This window comes from Carcharodon carcharias, chromosome 7 (genome assembly GCF_017639515.1).
Source record: "Carcharodon carcharias isolate sCarCar2 chromosome 7, sCarCar2.pri, whole genome shotgun sequence".
Lineage (NCBI taxonomy): Eukaryota > Metazoa > Chordata > Chondrichthyes > Lamniformes > Lamnidae > Carcharodon > Carcharodon carcharias.
The window spans coordinates 189,640,339-189,662,337 of NC_054473.1; the positions used below are offsets into that span (position 1 = coordinate 189,640,339).

The following is a 21,999-nucleotide window of genomic DNA, read 5'->3' on the forward strand; positions in this document are numbered from 1 at the left end:
TCTTGTGCAATAACCTTTTACGTGGCACCTTATGAAATGCCTTCTGGAAATCCAAATACACCACATCTACTGGTTCCCCTTTATCAACTCTGCTTGTTATATCCTCAAAGAACTGGATATAATTTGAAATTTGTCAAACATGATTTCTCTTTCACAAAACCATGTTGACTCTGATTGTGTTAAGCCTTTCTAAATTGCTATTTCTTCCTTAATAATGGACTCTAGCATTTCCCCAATGACAGATGTTCGACTGACTGGCCTGTAGTTTCCTGTTTTTTGTCTCCCTCCCTTCTTGAACGGGAAGTCACGTTAGCAGTTTTCCAATTCGCTGAGACCTACCCGCAATCCAATGAGCTCTGGAATGTTTCCACCAATGCCTCCACTACCTCTGCAGTCACTTACTTTAAAACCCTTGGATGCAGGCCATCAGGTCCTGGCAACTTGTCTGCCTTTAGCCCCATTATTTTATCCCTCATGATAGAGACTGTTACAAGATCTTTCCTCCCATTAGCTCCTTGCTTATCTGTTATCTTTGGGATGTTTATAGTGTTCTCCACCATGAAGACAGATGCAGAATATTGGTTTAAATTATCTGCCATTTCCCTGTTCCCTGTTAACAATTCTCCAATCACATCCTCCAAGGGTTCCACGCTCACTTTAGCCACTCTTTTTATATATCAATAGAAGCTCATGCTGTTTGTTTTTATATTTCTTGTCAATTTACTTTCATAATCAATTTTCTCCCTTTTTATTCGTTTTTTAGTCACCCACTGCTGGTTCCTAAAAGATTCCCAATCCTCTGGTCTACCACTAGTTTGTGCTGCTTTGCAGTTTTTGATTGGATACTGTCCTTGACCTCCTTTGTTAACCACAGATGGTTCATCCTTCTCATTGAGTCCTTCTTTTTGACCGGGATAAATTTTTGCTGAGTGTTATGAAATATCTGCTTAAATGTCTGCCACTGCTCATCCAATGACCTTCCCCTTAGTCTATTTTCCCAGCCCGCTTTAGACAACTCTTTCTTCATACCCCTGTAATTGCCTTTATTTAAGTTGAGGACACTGGTTTGAGACTGGAGTTACACTCCCTCAAACTGAATTTGAAATTCTGCCATGTTGTGATTGCTACCCCTTAGGTCTTCCTTAACTTTGATATTTCTTATTAATCCCACCTCATTACACATTACTCGATCAAAATAGCCTGTTCCTGGGTAGTTTCTGCAAATTATTGCTCTAAGAAACAATCCCTGATGCACTCTACAAATTCGTCTTCCATGTTACCCCTGCCAATCTGATTTACCCGGTCAATATGCAGATTAAAATCACCAATGACAATTGTAATGCCCTTCTTACATGCCTCCATTATTTCCTGATTTATACTTTGTCCTACAGTGAGGCAACTCTTCGGGAACCAAGAGATGTCTCCCACCCGTGACTTCTTCCCCTTGCTATTCCTTATTTCCACCCAAACTGATTCCACATCACGATCTATTGCGCCTATACTCACCACCTCACTGATACCTTCCTTTATTAACAAAGCTATTCCAACTCCTTTTCCTGTTTGCATATTTTCCTGGAACTTTGATACCCTTAAATATTGAGTTCGCAGTCTTGGTCACCCTGCAACCTCGTCTCTGTAATAGCTATCAAGTCATATTCATTTATATATATTTGTGCCATCAGCTCACCTATCTTGTTACAAGTGCTGCTTGCATTCAGATAAAGAGCCTTAAGCTTTGACTTTTTTACCATTATTGCTCATTCTGATTCTGTTTTCTGCTGCACTCTTCTGTCTATATTTTCTGCCCCACCTGTCACACTGGTGTCGTTTGCCTCTTCACCACCCTGCACCTCTGCTCTCTAGTTTCTTTTTGATTTTTTAAACATCCCTTCAATTGAACGCCGCCCCCCGCAACTAATTAGTTTAAAGTCCTATCTACAGCCCTAGTTATATGATTGCCAGGGCACTGGTCCCAGCATGATTCAAATGAAGCCCATCCCAGGGGAGAGAGGGACCAGGGGAGAGAGGGACCAGGGGAGAGAGTGAGTACAGGAGACAGTGACCAAGGGAAAGAGTGACAGGGGAGTGAGCTACCCAGGGAGAGAGTGCCCAGGGGAGAAAGCAATCAGAGAGGGAGTGACCAAGGGAGAGTTTGACTAAGGGAGAGAGTCATAAGGGAGAAAGTGACCAGGCAATAGAGTGACTGGGGTGAGAGTCACCAGGGGAGGAAGTCAGCAGGGCATGGAGTGACCAGGGGGAGATAGAGACCGGGGGAGAGAGGGACCGGGGGAGAGAGTGACCAGGGGTGAGACTGACTACAGAGAAAGAAATAGGAGAGACAGTGACTGGGGTGAGTGACTGCAGTGTGAGTGACCAGCAGACTGAGTGACCAGATAGAGAATTAATGAGGAGTGAGTGACCAGCAGAGAGTGTGACTGGAGGGGAGAGCAACAAGCAGAGAGTGTGATTGGAGAGAGATTGACCTAAGAAGAGACTGACCAGGAAGAGAGTGATAAGGGGAGAGAGTGACAGGAAGGGAGAGTGCAGAGAGAGTGATCCAGGGAGAGACTGACCCGGGAGAGAGTGACCAGGGGAGAGAGTGACCAGAGGAGATAATGACAGGGGAGAGAGTGAACAAGGAGAAAGTGACCGGGGAGACAGCCATCAGTATGAGAGTGACCGGGGAGAGAGTAACCAGGGGAAGGATCGCCAGAGAGACAGGGAGACTAGGAACAGAGTGACCAGGGGAGAGAGCAACCAGGAGAAAGAGTAATTGCAGAGAGAGTGGCCAGAGAGAGTGACCATGGATAGAGTGACCAGGGGAGTGAGCGACCAGGGGAGAGAGAGTGACCAGGGGACAGAGTGACCGGGGAGAGAGTGACTGGGGGAGAGAGTAAGCGTAGGGGAGAGGGATCAGGGGAGAGATAGTGACCAGCGGAGAGAGTGAGCAGAGGAGAGACAGTAACCAGGGGAGAGAGAGACTAGAGGGCAGATTGACAGGAGAGAGACAGTAACCAGAGAGTGACTGGGGGAGAGAATGACTACTTAGAAAGTGACTGGAGAATGAGTGACCGCGGAGTGAGTGACCGGAGAGAGATACTGAGGAGTGAGTAACAAGGGAGAGAGTGACCGGAGAGAGTGACAAGGTGAGGGAGTGTGAAGAGAGTGACCCAGGGAGACAGCGACCAGGGAAAAGAGTGACCAGGGAAAGAGTTACCAGAGAGAGTGACCACGGGAGATAGTGACCAGGGGAGACAGTGACCAAGGGAGACAGCCACCGCAACGAGACTGACCGGGGAGAGAGTGACCAGGGAAGGATCACCAGAAAGAGAGTGACCAGGGGAGGGAATGATCAGGGGAGGGAGTGAGCAAGGAAGAGAGTGACCAGGGAGACAGTGATCAGGGTGGAGGGTGACCTGGGGAGAGCGTAGCCAGGAGGACAGAGTGACTGGGGAGAAGAGAGTAACTTGGGGGGAGGGAACGACCAGGGAGAGAGTGACCAGAGACAGAGTGACCGGGGAGATAGTGACGATGGGAAAGAGTGACCGGGGAAAGAGTGATTGGGGAAAAAGTGAACCAGGGAGAGAGGGACAAGGAAAGCGAGAGACAAGGAAAGCGAGTGACAAGGAAAGCGAGTGACAAGGAAAGCGAGTGACAAGGAAAGCGAGTGACAAGGAAAGCGAGTGACAAGGAAAGCGAGTGACAAGGAAAGAGAGTGACAAGGAGAGAGAGTGACAAGGAGAGAGAGTGATTGGACAGGGAGTGACTGTCAGGACAGGTACAGCACGGGGTAAGATACACAGTAAAGCACCCTCTACACTGTCCCCATCAAACACTCCCAGGACAGGAACAGCACGGGGTGAGATACAGAGTAAAGGTCCCTCTACACTGTCCCCATCAAACACTCCCAGGACAGGTACAGCACGGGGTTAGATACAGAGTAAATCTCCCTCTACACTGTCCCCATCAAACACTCCCAGGACAGGTACAGCACGGGGTTAGATACAGAGTAAAGTTCCCTCTACACCGTCCCCATCAAACACTCCCAGGACAGGTACAGCACAGGGTTAGATACAGAGTAAATCTCCCTCTACACTGTCCCCATCAAACACTCCCAGGACAGGTACAACATGGGGTTCGATACAGAGTAAACCTCCCTCTACACTGTCCCCATCAAACACTCCCAGGACAGGTACAGCACGGGGTTAGATACAGAGTAAATCTCCCTCTACACTGTCCCCATCAAACACTCCCAGGACAGGTACAACATGGGGTTCGATACAGAGTAAACCTCCCTCTACACTGTCCCCATCAAACACTCCCAGGACAGGTACAGCACGGGGTTAGATACAGAGTAAATCTCCCTCTACACTGTCCCCATCAAACACTCCCAGGACAGGTACAGCACGGGGTTAGATACAGAGTAAAGCTCCCTCTACACTGTCCCCATCAAACACTCCCAGGACAGGTACAGCACGGGGTTAGATACAGAGTAAATCTCCCTCTACACTGTCCCCATCAAACACTCCCAGGACAGGTACAGCACAGGGTTAGATACAGAGTAAAGCCCCCTCTACACTGTCCCCATCAAACACTCCCAGGACAGGTACAGCACGGGGTTAGATACAGAGTAAACCTCCCTCTACACTGTCCCCATCAAACACTCCCAGGACAGGTACAGCACGGGGTTAGATACAGAGTAAAGCTCCCTCTACACTTCTTTTCCTTTATTCTTTCATGGGATGTGGGTATCACTGGCAAGGACAGCATTTGTTGCCCATCCCTAATCACCCTTGAACTGAGGGGCTTGCTTGAGCATTTCAGGGGGCAGTTAAGAGTCAACCACATTGCTGTGGGTCTGGAGTCACATGTAGGCCAGACCAGGTAAGGACAGGAGATTTCCTTCCCTAAAGGGCATTAGTGAACCAGATGAGTTTTTATGACAATTGATGATAGTTTCATGGTCACCATGACTGGGACTAGATTTATATTCCAGATTTTATTAATTGAATTTAAATTCCACCAGCTGCCATAGTGGGACTTGAACTCATGTTCCCAATAGCCTTGGCCCCTGGATTAGTATAATAGAAGCAAAATCCCGCGATGCTGGAGATCTGAAATAAAAACAGAAAGTGCTGGAATATCTCAGGAGGTACAGCAGCATCAATGGAGAGAGAAACAGGTTTAAAATTTCAAGACCACCATGGCTCTTTTTCCGAACCTCTAGATTACTCATCCAGTGATATTAGCACTATGCCATTGCCTCCCCCTAACTGTCCATCAAACACTCCCTGGGCAGGTACAGCGCTGGTCCACATATATCTGAGGTAAGCAGGATTGGAAATGAAAATATTTGAATATTCATTGAAGCATTTGGTTGTCACTCACTGAACTCTCCTTGCCACAGTGCTGCTGAGCTGGGTCAACTGTTTCAGCGTCCGATGGGTGACCCGGGTGCAGGATCTCTTCACTGCTGGAAAACTCCTGGCCCTTGGACTCATCATCGTCATGGGGTTTGTGCAGATCTGTAAAGGTAAAGGACACATTCCTCACAGAATAAAAGCATCACAAAATTCCCTGCTGTGATATTCTGTTGATAACTGTCTTGACACGGGAGATTTTATTGCATCCAATCTGTAGCAACTTGCATTTATATAGCGTCTTTAAAGTAATAAAATGTCCTAAAGCGCTTCACAGGAACAATTCCAGATTTATGTTAGGCACTGAGCCACATTAGGAGATATCAGGGTGGATGAGCAAAAGCTTGGTCAAAGAGGTCGGTTTTGAGGACCATCTTAAAGCAGAATGTTGTAAGGTTGTTTGGTATCTCACTAAGAGGTGTGGAGGGTTGTGTGTTTGAATATAAACTATTTACCATTAACACACAACCAAATACAGATCTCTGAGGTATAGCCCTGTCTAGGTGCTATCTCCATGTCAGACTCTGCACACAGTGACTCTACATCATAATGTGGGCAGTACTGTTTCTTCTGCACACAGTGCAGACACTGCACACAGTGACTCTGCATCATAACGTGGGCAGTACTGTTTCTTCTGCACACAGTGCAGACACTGCACACAGTGACTCTACATCATAATGTGGGCAGTACTGTTTCTTCTGCACACAGTGACTCTACATCATAATGTGGGCAGTACTGTTTCTTCTGCACACAGTGCAGACTCTGCACACAGTGACTCTACATCATAATGTGGGCAGTACTGTTTCTTCTGCACACAGTGCAGACACTGCACACAGTGACTCTACATCATAATGTGGGCAGTACTGTTTCTTCTGCACACAGTGACTCTACATCATAATGTGGGCAGTACTGGTTCTTCTGCACACAGTGCAGACTCTGCACACAGTGAATCTACATCATAATGTGGGCAGTACTGTTTCTTCAATCCCACATTAACCCTTACTAACCCGAAGATCCTTATACTATACCCCCCTCCAAGTGCTTACCCAAATATATTTATAATATAATATTTCCAAGCTACCCCTTCTCCTTTCAAGTCTCTGACTTTACAAATTCAGATGCTCTGGAGGCTTTATGGCTCTTCCAAATCTCGTTCCCTTCCTATTCAGAGGAGTGATAGCCTCAGTTGCTTTGGGCTGACCTTGTTGGTTCAGAGTTGAAATTGTAGTTCCTTGTGTTTCAAATACTTAGGTTTCAACATCTGGTTCAATTCTTGCACCCATTAGACCACCATAAGATCATAAGACATAGGAGCAGAAATTAGGCCATTCGGCCCATCGAGTCTGCTCCGCCATTCAATCATGGCTGATAAGTTTCTCAATCCCATTCTCCCGCCTTCTCCCTGTAACCTTTGATCTCCTTACCAATCAAGAACCTATCTATCTCGGCCTTAAATACACTAAATGACCTGGCCTCCACAGCCTTCTGTGGCAATGAATTCCATAGATTCACCACTCTCTGGCTAAAGAAGTTTCTCCTCTTCTCTGTTCTAAAAGGTCTTCCCTTTACTCCGAGGCTGTGCCCTCAGGTCCTAGTCTCTCCTACTAATGGAAACATCTTCCCCATGTCCACTCTATCCAGGCCTTTCAGTATTCTGTAAGTTTCAATCAGATCCCCCCTCATCCTTCTAAACTCCATGTTAGTGTTCTTTGATCGGATACCATGGGCTTATCCCATTCCATCCGGAGGAAATGTTCATTCCTGGGATGAAGTGTGGTTTTCTTTTTCCATGGAGTCCACCACGATCTTGCTGGAAGTTGATGTTTCAAAAATGGAACCTGGATTATCACTTGTTTCACAAATATTTGTTCACTCTCTTATTTCCCAATTCTTTTTCAAGCTTATGAATCTTTTCATTCAGCTCAGCAACTACTCTAGTGTGTTCAGTTGTCTTTGTTTCAGAGTTAACTGCGGAATCCTTATAGAAGCTTAACAGCTTCACCTGGGCATTCAGTCCTTTTTGGAGTCTTTCTTCCTTGGTCACTGACTGCTCCTTAGACTCATTCAATTCACTCATTAGATCCTCAATCTATTTCTTAGAATTTTCCTTTGCTGCTTTCAAAGTGTAGATTTGCTCTTTCATACTGCAATCTCATCTTTCATGTTCTTCAGATTAGATCGAAGTTCAAGAGTTTCATTGCTCTTTTCATGATGAAGTTCCAACATTTTATCAGTTTTGGCTGTTAATTCCACATTCAACCAACTGTTCTGATTCATCGGAATTCCTTTTCCTGTTCCAGGCATTTTTCACAATTTCTAATGGAGATTTCTGATACTTAAGCTCATCGAGTTCTAATTATTCATCAGAAAACTCACCTTCTATACATGATAGTTGGTTCTCTACACTGAACAGTTTTTCCTTAACAGAGTCTAATTCCTCTGTGCTATCCTATACACTCACATTTTAAAATTTTACTTCTGCTATTGTTTCTGAGACACTTCACACATCTTTGTAAGATCTTCTACTTCTTGTAGTAACTAATCAACAATTTCCTGACATTCTGGGTTCTTGATTTTTATTTCAGCCGTGTCATTTTTAAACAGCTCAATGGTTCTCAGTAAGTTTGAGGCATCCAGTGCTTTTCCTTTGAGTTATTTGATCTTCAGTGTCGAATTTACATTTTCCAATCTTATTTCCGTCTTTTCTTTCTCCGCCTGCAGCAGAGTTTTGTCCTTGTTCTTCATTTTAGTTTCACTGTTGGCCAGGCCTGGTCTGGTAAAGCCTTAACTTGTTTCAGTTCTGTAATCATGCTACTCATGGCTTCATTATCCACTCGCAGCTTGGAAATCTCTATGGCTTTTCCCATCGATGCCCTCTCTTTTCCATTCAACTGGTTCTTCAGCGTAACAATGTCCATGTTCATCTTCTCTTTCAATAGGATATCACAGAGAATCACAGAATCTCACAGTGCAGAAGAGGCCCTTCGGCCCATCGAGTCTGCACTGACATGCGAGAAACACCTGACCTACCTAAATGGGACCTAATCCCATTTACTAGCACTTGGCCCATTGCCTTGAATGTTATGACGCGCCAAGTGCTCATCCAGGTACTTTTTAAAGGCTGTGAGGCAACCCGTCTCCACCACCACTGTAAAGTGTTACAGAACTCTTTTCCTGACTGTCGAATTGGAGCAAGTTTTCTACTTTATATTGCTCCAGTACACAAGAATTCTTCATCTTTCTCTTTTCTTCCTGTGATCTTTCACTTTGCAGTTCTACCTCTGTGTACTTCCTTATCACTTCCCCATCCTTTTCATGCATTGCATTAACAAACTTACTTTACATTTCTCCATGTATATCTTTGGAAATGTAATGTTTTTCCATGTTTTCCTTCAAATGTCTAACCATTTTTTTCGGCTCTTCAGTCTCGTTCTTGTACCTCTTGGCTTCCTCCTGGAATATTGAACATTGCTGAGTCTGCTCTGCTGTTCTTCAGTTCTTGCAGGGCGACATTAAATTCATTTTGCTTCTCTTCGTAATTTTCCAGAGGAAAAAACTTTGACCTGAGGAATCCTTTTGAGGTTTTCCTTTCCTTTGTGAAGCTCAATTGCTTTGTTTTGAGTTTTTTTGTGATTCAACAGAGTCTTCTCTTTTTTTCTGATGTTCCTCCATTCTGCTGTTCAAGGCAGTCTTCATTTCTTCATGCTGCTGAAGGGTTATGAACTCCATCCGCATTTGATCTTGAAGGACAATTAACCATTCTCTCAACTGTTTATTTTCTTGTTGACTTCTTGCCAACTCATGGTATGCTTCCATGCATTGCTTTGTCACTGTTAATGGATCCAACGCAGCTTTTTCTGAAGTAGTATTCAACATCTTTTTTTAACTCCTCACGTTTTTCAAGGGCCACATATTGATTCTTCAAAGAGTCTTTCAGGGCAGCAACTTTGCGTACCTTTTCTGTCTGCTGTTGTGCCTGGATGTACTTCTGGTTGAGTTGTTCCAACTCAGCTTTGATTTGAACATTCTCTGTGGAATAGCTTCAATTCTTTTTGAAAGTTTTGTTGCTTTTGAATTACATCAGATGACTTTCTTCCATTCACAGCCACCTGCTTGCTCTGCACTGCCACCTGCTGTTGCAGTTTGGGTACTGTGTCAGCATTTTCAAAACGCTCTAGTTTGAAGCCTTTCAGCTGCTTCTCAGCCTCTTCTTTCCTCTGCATTAAACTCTTCTGCTCTCGTACTTCATTGTGCTGACATGGTGTGTGACCATCTTGTGTTTTGCTTGGGTACTGTCTCCCTCAGCCTGGGGTCTTCTTGCCTTTTGACTCTGTATAGGGGATGCTCCAGACTTTTTTTTAAGATCTGCGCTCTCCACAACTTGGTGTTTAAAATACTTGTCAAAGGCTTTAATATCTCATCAAATGTGCTTGAGGATTCGTCTATACCTTGTCTTGTGATTACATTGTTGACAAATTCACCAAATCAGTGCAAGAATGTATTAACTTGTACTTCCTCTGATTTCCTACTTAATCCTGATGTACTCCTGTAATCTAAAAATTTTCTTCTCTGTGACACCCAATTTTGTGTCTAGTTTAGCCCTTACATGAACTCAAATTGGCCCAGTAATTTTAATTTACTATCCAAGGCTGTCTTTCATAACAGGTAAGTCCAAATTTAATGTCTTCCCTGAGATGGCACCACAGTTCCTGTTTTGTCCCTCTTCTTCCAGCCTTGTTGGGTTTTCGGTGGGTTCCGGTCGCAATCACGGAAACATTTGGAAAACTTAGCGATTCTCCAGGAACAGAAAATATGGGCCAGCTACTTAGTTTTTTAAGCTTACGGAATGTAATTGAAGGCGATTTTTTAGCTCTGGCTGCCAGTTTAACAATTCTTGTATCAATGGAGCTCAGCCGTCACGTGGTCTGGCACCGACTCCGGACCCAGCCACAGTGTTCCTCCAGCCGCGCTGATCAAACCATCGGGCTGCTCTGCCTGATTAGTGCCCAGGTTATTTTTAAAAGGTTAGTTCAGAATTTTTCTTAATATTCCTCAACCTTTTGTGGTCTGGATAGGTCCTTTGAATTTGTGTTTGATCAGGTTTGGCAAAGGACCTCTGTGTGCAATGGTGGTGTCCTTTTCAGCTGCACTGTGGATCTTCTGAGCTTCAGCCTCCATGGCTGTATGGGAGCTTTATTAGGTGACCTCAAGCTGTGTCTTCAGGTTAGATGCACTAAGCTCGGATCAGCCTGCAGTTTCTTTACTGTTTCATGTCTTGGGACTTCAGGGTCCTTCTCCTGCTCCCACCATGTTCTAAGCTTGTTGGTGTCTCACTAAGAGATCTGGAGGCTTCTGTGGTTGAATGTAAACTGTTTGTTGTTCAAACACAACTATATACATATCTTCAAGGTGCAGCCCTGCCTAGGTACCATCTTCATGCTAACTTCTCTCAGACACTCTCTACGCACAGTCTGCCATCATGTGACTCTCTACATCATAATCTGGGTGGTACTGTTACCCTAGTCCCACAGTAATCCTTGCTAACCTAAACATCCTTATCCTACAGAGGAAAGTGAGGGATGGAGCCAGAGAGGTGTAGGGAGGGACTTCCAGAGCTTGGGGCCCAGGCAACCGAAGACACAGCGACCAGCGGAGGAACAATTAAAATTAGGGATACTTGAGAAGCCGGAGTTGGAGCAGTGCAGAGGTCTCAAAGGTTGTGCAGCAGAAGGAGGCTTGGGGTCGAGGGTTTTGAAAACAAGGATGAGAATTTTAAACTCTAAGTGGGTCCGCACTGAGGGTCAATGTAGATCAGCAACGTTGCAGGAAGGTGTGAAATGGTTGCAGCGGAACTGGATGAAAGGAAATCACAAGGCAGGGAGAGGAAGGGAATGGATGTAATATTCCAACATATATTAAATAGCACACTGGGCTCGAGCATCTGGCTTTATGCAAAAATGTCAAATGATTTTTTTTAAATTTATTTGTTGATGGTCATTGCAGGCTGGGCCAGCATTTATTGCCCAGCCCTAATTGCCCTTCAGAAGGTGGTGGTGAGCTGCCTTCTTGAACCACTGCAGCCCACGTGGTATAGGTACACCCACAGTGCTGTTAGGGAGGGAGTTCCAGGATTTAACCCAGTGACAGTGAAGGAACGGTGATGTATTTCCAAGTCAGGATGGTGAGTGGCTTGGAGGGGAACTTCCAGGTGATGGTGTTTCCATCTATCTGCTGCCCTTGTCCTCTAGACGGTAGTGCTCGTGGGTTTGGAAGGTGCTGTTGAAGGAGGTTTGGTGAGTTCCTGCAGTGCATCTTGTAGATGGGACACACTGCGGCTACTGTGTGTCAGTGGTGGAGGAAGTGGATGCTTAAGGTGGTAGATGGGGTGCCAATCAAGTGGGCTGCTTTTTCCTGAATGGTGTTGAACTTCTTGAGTGCCAGTGGAACTGCACTCATCCAGGCAAGGGGGCAGAATTCCATCACACTCCTGACTTGTGCCATCAGTAAGGGGCACATGAGGAGACAGGCGGCTACACCGGAGTGAGGTGGAGACCGAGTGAGGGGTGAATTAGGCTCATGTGGGAATTCGGTGCACGGGGGACATTATTCAAAGTGAGTAATTAAAGTGAATTAACTAAATAACGTAAGTTAGAATGGCGGGACAGGTGTCATGTTGCAACTGTGAGATGTGGGAGCTTTTGGTCACCAAGGTGATCCATGACAAACACATCTGCAGGAAGTGTAAGCAGCTTGAGAATTTCCGGATCAGGATTATTGATCTGGAAGCCGAAACGCACAGTGCGCAACATAATGGATGGGGAGAAACACCTGGACACTTTGTTCCAGAAGACACACACACCTCTTAGGAGAGAGACATGTGTTTTGGTCAGCAGTGAGGGGTAGGAGGGTGAGACTGTCAGTGAGGCAGGTAATAGGACTGAGCAGACAGTAGGGGAGGAGCCTCAGGCTTCACAGTTGTCAAAGAAGTTTGAGGTGCTCACAATCTGTGTGAATAAAAGCGAAGTCTGCAAGGTGGATGAGCTGGCTGGCCATGGCACTGTGGTACGGGAAGCCGTTCAAGAGGGGGGGAGCAAAAAGGAATGTAGTGGTAGTATGGGATATTATAGTGAGGGGGATTGATGCTGTTCTCTGCAGCAAAGAGCAAGAGTCCAGGCGGCTATGTTACCTGCCCGGTGCCAGGGTTCGGGATATCTGCTCAGGGCTGGAGAGGAACTTGTTGTGGGAGGGAGAGAATCCAGTCATCGTGGACCATGTAGGTACCAATGACATAGATAGAACTAGGAAAGAGATTCTGCAAAATCAGTATGAGGAGCTAGGTACGAAATTAAGAAGCAGAACCTCAAAGGTAATAACCTCTGGATTATTACCTGAGCCACACAAATCGGCATAGGGGAAACAAGATTAGAGAGACGAATGCATGGCTCAAAGACTGGGTGTGGGAGAAGTGGGTTCCGGTTTGTGGGGCACTGGCATCAGTACTAGGAAAAGTGGGTCTGTACCATCGGGATGGTCTGTACCTGATCTGTGCTGGGACCAGTGTACTTGGGAATTGTATAACTAGTGAAACATAGAAACTAGGAGCAGGAATAGGGCATTCAGCCCTTCGAGCCTGCTCCGCCATTCAATATGATCACGACTGATCCTCTATCTCAACGCCATATTCCTGCTTTCTCTCCATACCCCTTGATGCCCCGAATTTCCAAAAATTTATCAATTTCTTTCTTGAATATACTCAGTGACCCGGCCTCCACAGCCTCTGTGGTAGAGAATTCCACAGGTTGACCACCCTCTGAGTGAAGAAATTTTTCCTCATCTCAGTCCTAAACGGCCTGCCCCATATCCTGAGACTGTGGCCCCTGGTTCTAAACTCCCCAACCAGGGGAAACATCCTCCCTGCATCCAGTCTGTCCAGCCCTGTTAGAATTTTATACGTTTCAATCAGATCCCCTCTCATTCTTCTAAACTCTAGTGAATACAGGCCCAGTCGAACCAATCCCTCCTCATACAACAGTCCTGCCATCCCTAGTATCAGCCCAGTGAACCTTTGCTGCACTCCCTCTATGGTTAGTATATCCTTTCTTAGGTAGGGAGACCAAAACTGCACACAGTACTCCAGGTGTGGTCTCACCAAGGCCCTGGGTAACTGCAGTAAGACATCCCTACTTCTGAACTCAATCCTCTTGCAATGAAGGCCAACAAACCATTTGCCTTCCTAATTGCTGGCTGCACCTGCCTGTTTATTTTCATTGACTGGTGTACAAGGACACTCAGATCCCTTTGTACATCCACATTTCCCAATATATCACCATTTAAATAATACTCTGCCTTTCTGTTCTTCACACTGATGTGTATAACTTCACATTTATCCACGTTATACTGCATCTGCCATGTGTTTGCCCACACACACAACTTGTCTAAATCACCCTGGAGCCTCCTGGCATCCTCCTCACAACCCCGCCCAGTTTTGTGTCATCAGCAAACTTGGAAATATTGCACTTGGTTCCCTCATCCAAGTCATTTATATATATTGTGAGTAGCTGGGGCCCAAGCACTGATCCCTGCGGTAACCCACTAGTCACCGCCTGCCACCCAGAAAAAGACCCATTTATCCCCGCCCTCTGTTTCCGGTCTGTCAACCAATTCTCAATCCATACCAGTAGATTACCCCCAATTCCATGTGCTTTAATTTTGTATATTAGCCTCTTTTGTGGGATCTTATCAAAAGCCTTCTTGAAATCTAAATACACCACATCCACTGGTTCGCCCTTATCTATTCTACTAGTTACATCCTCAAAAAACTCCAGTAGATTAGTTAAGCATGATTTCCCTTTCATAAACCCATGCTGACGTTGTCTAATTCCGTCAATCTTTTCCTAGTGTTCTGTTACCAGGTCTTTTATAATAGACTCTAGCATTTTCCCCACTACTGATGTTAGGCAAACTGATCTGTAAATATCTGTTTGTTCTCTCCCTCTTTTTTTAAATAGTGGGGTTACATTTGCCACCCTCCAATCTGTAGGAACTGTTCCAGAGTCTATAGAATTTTGGAAGATGACCACCAATGCATCCAATATTTCCAGTGCCACTTCGTTTAGTACCCTGGGATGTAGATTATCAGGCCCTGGGGATTTTTCAGCCTTTAACCCCATTAATTTCTCAAGCACCATTTTTTTTACTAATACTGATTTTCTTCAATTCCTCCCTCTCACTGGACCCTTGGTTCCCTAACATTTCTGGGAAATTATTTGTCCTCTTCTGTGAAGACAGAACCAAAATATGTCTTCAATTCTTCTGCCATTTCTTTGTTCCCCATTATAATTTCCCCATTTCTGACTGTAAGGTGCCTACATTTGTCTCCAATAATCATTTTCTCTTCATATATTTATAGAAGCTTTTACAGTCAGTTTTTATGTTCCCTGCAACTTTACTCTCGTACTCCATTTTCCCCTTCTTGATCAATCTTTTTGTCCACTTTTACTGAATTCTAAACTGCTCCCAGTTCTCAGGCTTGCTGCTTTTTCTGGCAATTTTATATGTCTCCTCTTTGGATCTAATACTATCCCTAATTTCTTTTGTAATCCATGATTGAGCCACCTTTCCTGTTTTATTTTTGCACCAGACAGGAATGAATAATTGTTCTAATTCATGCATATGTTCCTTAAATATTAGCCATTGCCTATCCACCATCAACCCTTTTAGTAAGGTTCCCCTATCCATCATTGCCAACTCACACCCCATACCCTCGTAGTTCCCTTTATTTAGATTCAGGACCCTAGTTTCAGATCCAAATTCTTCACTCTCCATCCTAATGGACAATTCTATCATTTTATGGTCACTCTTCCCCAAGGGACCCCAGACAAGAAGATTGTTAATTAATCCTTTCTCATTACACAATACCCAGTCTAGGACAGCCTGCTCTCTAGTTGGTTCCTCAATGTATTGGTCTAAAAAAAATCACGTACACACTCCAGGAAATCCTCCTCCACAGTATTATTGCTAGTTTGGTTTGCTTAATCTATATGTAGATTAAAGTCACCCATGATTACAGTTGTACCCTTATTGCATGCACCTTTAATTTCCCTTCCCTTGCATTTCCATTACTGTTTGAGAGCCCTCTAGACAACCCCCACTAAAGTTTTCTGCCCCTTGGTGTTTCTTATCTCCACCCAAACAGATTCCACATAGTGATTTTCTGAGCCAATATCCTTCCTCATTGTTACATTGATTTCCTCCTTTATTAACAGTGCTACCCCATCTCCTTTCCCTATTTATCCGTCCTTCCTAAATACTGAATACCTCTGGATGTTCAGTTCCCATCCTAGGTCACCCTGCAGCCATGTCTCAGTAATTGCAAATATATCATAACAGTTTATATCTATTTGCGCTGTTAATTCATCTACCTTATTGTGAATACTCTACGCATTAAGATACAATGCCTTTAGACTTGTCTTTCTAATCTTTTTAGTCATCTTAGCTTTATTTTGCACTATGACCCTATTTGTTTCTCGCCCTTGTTTTTTCTCCCTTCCACTTTTGCTTCTTAATTTTCTATCTTCTGTTTCTATCTTTGTTTCCCTCTCCTCTGTCTCCCTGCTCAGGTTCCCATCCCCCTGCCATTCTAGTTTAAACTCTCTCCGTCCACACTAGCAAACCACCACCTCCACCACCCCCCCCCCACCCCCAAAAGGACATTGATTCCAGTCCTGCCCAGATGCTACCGGTCCTGTTTGTACTGGTCCCAATTTCCCAGAACCTGTCCCAATGTCCCAGGATTCTGAACCTCTCCTATACCATTTCTTTAGCCACATATTCATCAGATATATCCTGTTATTTCTACTCTCGCTAGCACGTGGCACTGATAGTAATGCTGAGATTACTGCCTTTGAGGTCCCACTTTTTAATTTATGCTCTAACTCCCTATATTCAGCTTATAGGACCTCATCCCTTTTTATATCTATGTCACTGGTACCAATATGTACCTCATTCACTGACTGTTCACCCTCCCCCTTCAGAATGTCCTGCAGCCTCTCCGAGACATCCTTGACCCTGGCACCAGAGAGGCAACATACCATCCTGGAGTCTCTTTTGCAGTTGCAGAAAAGCCTGTCTGTTCCCCTTACTATTGAATCCCCTCTCACTCGAGCCCTGCCACTCTTCTTCCTCCCCTCTTGTGTAACAGAGCCACCTGTGGTGCCATGGACTTGGCTCCTGCTGCTTTCCCCTGAGAAGTCATCTCCCCAACAGTATCTAAAACAGTATATCCCTTAGAGAGGAAGATGGCCACAGGAGAGTCCTGCACTGCCTGCCTTCCTCTACTCTGCCTGGTGGTCACCCATCCCCTTTCTGCCTGTTCAGTCTTTATCTGCGGTGTGACCACCTCACTGAATGTGCTGTCCACGATAATCTCAACATCGCGGATGCTCCACAGTGAATCCACCCGCAGCTCCAGCTCTGAAATGCGGTTAGCCAGTAGCTGCAGTTAGACACATTTCCTGCACATATGGTCGCCAGGGATACTGGAAATGTCAGTGACTTCCCACATAGCGTAGGAGGAGCATATCATGGGTGCGAGCTCTGCTGCCATGACTTTCCTTTAGATTAAGCTCGTTAGTTATTCCCTTTAAAGAATACTAATTACACTAGGGGCCTCAGTCAATTCCAAGCGCTCACACTACTATCCAAAGCCCTCACCTTATTTTGTTTAAGCTAATGGACTGCAGCAGTTTAATTAGTAGAAAAAGTAAAAGTACTCACCTACCCCTACTTACCAATCAGCTGTCTCCCCTGCGTCACGTCACTTTTTGAATCGTGACATCTCTTTAACTGCACCGCCTGAAAGTCCTGAGGGTACACCTCTCCTCTCCGGTCTCAGCATCTGTTTTCACACCCTTTTATACTGCTGGCCTCTCCTCTCTGGTCTATAGCTCAACTTCTTCCAACCCTAACAGCAACTTTTAGCTAATTGCTAAATTAGAGAAAGACTAGACTTTAGATAGAATTTAACCCTTAAACACCCTCAGTCACCAGTCTCCAGACTGAAGCTCTCTACTGCAGCCAAACGCCGCACTCCAGGTACGGACAAAGGAAGTAGAGAGGGACTTAAACTAGGGCGAGTGAGGGGTCAAGCTTGGGTAGATGAGGTGACATAGTGGTGTTGAAATTGACCTAGTATTGCAGAGACCCAGCGGAATGCTCTGGGCGCAAATCCCACCACAGGGTGGTTTTTCTTTCATTTAAAAATGGGATATGGGTATCACTGACTTGGCCAGCATTTTATTGCCCATCTCTAATTACGCTTGTTCAGAGGGCATTTTAAGAGCATGTCACAGGTCTGGAGTCACATGTAGGACAGCAGATTTCCTTCCCCAAAGGGCATTAGTGAACCAGATGGGTTTTTACGACAATCGGCAATGGTTTCATGGTCATCATTAGACTTTTAATTCCAGATTTTAATTGCCGTGGTGGGATTCGAACCCGTGTCCCCAGAGCATTACCCTGGGTCTCTAGAATACCAGTCCAGTGACAATACCACTACACCATCGCCTCCCCTTGAGGGGCTGAATGGGATACTTTTGCTCTTATTTCGTATGGTGGACAGGCTTTGGGGAGTCCAGTGAACTATTCACCACAGGATTCCCAGCCTCTGACCTGCTCTTGTAGCCACAGTATTTATATGGCTAGTCCAGTTCAGTTTCTGGTCAATGGTAACCCCCCCAGGATGTTGATAGTGGGGGATTCAGTGATGGTGATGCCATTGAATGTCAAGGGGTGATGGTTAGATTCTCTCTTGTTGAAGATGGTCATTGCCTGACACTCGTGTGGTGCGAATGTCACTTGCCACTTGTCAGCCCAAGCCTGGATACTGATTCCAGGTCTTGCTGCATTTGGACATGGACTGCTTCAGTATCTGAGGAGTCGCGAATGGTGCTGAACATTGTGCAATCATCAGTGAACATCCCCACTTCTGTGCAATCATCAGTGAACATCCCCACTTTTGACCTTGTGATGGAAGGAAGGTCATTGATGAAGCAGCTGAAGATGGTTGGGCCGAGGACACCACCCTGAGGAACTCCTGCAGTGATGTCCTGGAGCTGAGATGACTGACCTCCAACAACCACAACCACCTTCCTTTGTGCTAGGTATGACTCCAACTAGCGGAGAGTTTTCCCCCTTGATTCCCATTGGCTCTTTGATGCCACACTCGGTCAAATGCTGCCTTGATGTCAAGGGCAGTCACTCTCACCTCACCTCAGGAGTTCAGCTCTTTTGTCTATGTTTGAACCAAGGCTGTAATGAGGTCAGGAGCTGAGTGGCCCTGGCAGAACTCAAACTGGGCATCAGTGAGCAGGTTATTGCTAAGTAAGTGCCGCTTTATAGCAGCAACAACACTTTGCTGACGATTGAGAGTAGACTGATGGGGTGGTAATTGGCCGGGTTGGATTTGTCCTGCTTTTTGAATGATAGCAAGTGCACAACTCCTTTTACATTCTCTCTCCATTTCAATTTCCATTGAAGTTAATAGATATCTAAAAGGGGAGAGGTTTAAAATGGGACTTGCAATCACCATCAGCAATCATCCACTGTTACATAAGGGCAGAATTATCCCCAAAATCTATTACTGGATATAGTAGCCTGAGTCTGTGTATGTATCGTATATTCTGTAAGTAAAGAATGCCTGAGTTAAATTGTTCGCTGGATTGTTACAGAGTTGATTGTCAGTTTCGAGTTGTCTCTCAGACATACGTACATACGAGATAGGAACAGGAGGAGGCCACTCGGCCTCTCGAGCCTGCTCTGCCATTCAATAAGTTGGCGGCTGATCTAATTGTAACTCCTGTCTTCCCCCAATAACCTTTCACCCCCTTGTTAATCAATAATCTATCTAGCTCTGCCTTAAAAATATTCAAAGACTCTGCTTCCACTGCCTTTTGAGGAAGAGAGTTCTAAAGACTCACAACCCTCTGAGAAAAAAATTCTCCTCATCTCTGTCCTAAATGAGCGACCCCTTATTTTTAAACAGTGACCCCCAGTTCTAGATTCTCCCACAAGAGGAAACGTCCTCTCCACATTCCCCCTGTCAAGACCCCTCAGGATCTAAAAGATTTCAATTAGGTCACTTCTCACTCTTCTAAATTCCAGTGGATAAAAGCTTAACCTGTCCAACCTTTCCTCATAAAACAACCCACCCATTCCAGGTATTAGTCTGGTAAACATTCTCTGAACTGCTTCCACCGCATTTACATCCTTCCTTAAATAAGGAGACCAATACTGCACACAATACTCCAGATGTGGTCTCGCCCTGTACAGCTGAAACATAACCTCCCTACTTTTGTAATCGATTCCCCTCACAATAAATTATAAATTAGCTTTCCTAATTACTTGCTGTAACTGCATGCTAACCTTTTGTGATTCATGCACTAGGACACCCAGATCCCTCTGAATCTCAGAGTTTTGCAATCTCTCACTATTTAGATAATAAGCTTCTTTTTCATTCTTCCTGCCAAAATGAACAATTTCACATTTTCCCACATTGTATTCTAATTGCAAGATCTTTGCCCACTCACTTAAACTATCGATGTCACTTTGTAGTCTCCTTACATCCTCTTCATAATTCACTTTCCTATCTATATTTGTGTCATCAGCAAATTTAGCCACCGTTCCTTCAGTCCCTTCATCCAAGTCATTGATATAAATTGTAAAAAGTTCAGGCCCAGCACTGATCCCTGTGGCACACCACTCATCATATCCTGCCAACCAGAAAAAGACCCATTTATGCCAACTCTCTGTTTCCGGTTAGCCAGCCAATCTCCTATCTGTGGAAATATGTTACCCCCTACACCAGGAGCTTTTATTTTCTGCAATAACCTTTGATGTGGCACCTTACCAAATGCCTTCTGGAAATCTAAGTACAGAACATCCACCAGTTCCCCTTTATCCACAGCAAATGTGACTCCTTCAAAGAACTCCAATAAATTGGTTAAACATGATTTCCCTTTTACTAAACCATGCTGACTCTGCCTGCGGCAGGTAGATAAGGTGGTTAAGAAGGCATATGGGATACTTACCTTTATTAGCCAAGGCATAGGATACAAGAGCAGGGCTGGAACTGTATAAAACTCTGGTTAGGCCACAACTGGAGTACTGCGTGCAGTTCTGGTCACCACATTATAGGAAGGATGTGATGGCACTGGAGAGGGTGCAGAGGAGATTTACCAGGATGCTGCCTGGGCTGGAGTGTCTGAGCTATGAGGAAAGATTGGATAGGCTGGGGTTGTTTTCCTTGGAGCAGTGAAGGTTGAGAGGGAACCTGATAGAGGTGGATAAGATTATGAGGGGCATAGTTAAGGTGGATAGAAAGGCACCTTTTCCATTAGTAGAGGGGTTACTAACCAGGGGGCATAGATTTAAATTAAGTGGTAGAAGGCTAAGAGGGGAGTTGAGAAATTTTTTCACCAAGAGGATGGTGGGAGTCTGGAACTCACTGCCCGAAAGGGTGGTTGAGTCAAAAACTCTGGTAACATTTAAGGAGTATTTAGATATTCACTTGTGTTGCCATAGCCTCCAGGGCTATGGGCCAAGTGCTGGAAAATGAGATTAGTGTCGTTAGGTCTTTGCTGACCAGCGTGGACATGATGGGCCGAATGGCCTCCTTCTGTGCTGTAGACGTTTATGAATCTATGAGGCTGTGCCTTGAATTTTTCTAAGTGCCCTGCTGTAACATCTTTAATAATAGCTTCTAACATTTTCCCTATGACACAGGTTAAGCTAACTGGCCTATAGTTTCCTGCTTTCTGTCTCCCTCTCTTATTGAATAAAGGAGTTACATTTGCTATTTTCCAATCTAATGGAAGCTTTCCCCGAATCTAGGGAATTTTGGAAAATTAAAACCAGTGCATCAGCTATCTCATTAGCCACTTCTTTCAAGACCTTAGGGTGAAGTCCATCCGGACCTGGGGATTTGTCAGCCCACAGCCAGCATTTTAAAAATTAAGAAGTGACATGTGTTCAAGAAGCCTGTTACTTTCTCTTATCAAGTAATAACACGGAATGTCTCAGAGCACAACTTCCATGAAACAAATAAAATATGAGAAAAAGACAAATGAAATATGAAAGGAAGTCAGGGATTTATGACGTAAACTCATCACATTTTTCTTGGGATCTATGATTAAGGTTGGTTAAAACATGCCTGGGTTATGGTGTCAGCAGGGACACAGTAGGCAGGGTTGGGGGACCCCCGCTAGGAGGCCAAAGCAACCACCCCCCCACACCCACACTCCCAGGTGTGGGTGGTTAGATTCCAATTGGCCCTACAACATGCCCCTTAGTTCAAGGTATCATCCCACCAAATTTGGCTGAGATTAACCCAAGGGCCTCAGGGAAGTTAACCAACAAACTGACATTTCATTTTTACAAATATAAGGAATTCAGTTACTGGGTGTAATTTCCAATATATATAATATTTTAATATTGTGCATAATATTATACGGATTATATATCACACTGTAGAATTAATTTTCAAATTGAATTATAATAGGGAGTCCAGCTTAAATCAAATTTT

The 21,999-nt window shown here is 44.7% G+C and overlaps 1 protein-coding gene across 1 annotated transcript in view; it reads left to right on the top strand.

The window, feature by feature from the left end:
• The window catches only part of slc7a10a (solute carrier family 7 member 10a), a 164,721-nt gene that overhangs the window by 113,024 nt on the left and 29,698 nt on the right, over nucleotides 1–21,999 (top strand). Inside the window, exon 4 of the mRNA XM_041191715.1 lies at nucleotides 5,408–5,533. Within this exon, the coding sequence (XP_041047649.1) occupies nucleotides 5,408–5,533 (126 nt within the window). The remainder of the gene's footprint in view (nucleotides 1–5,407; nucleotides 5,534–21,999) is intronic.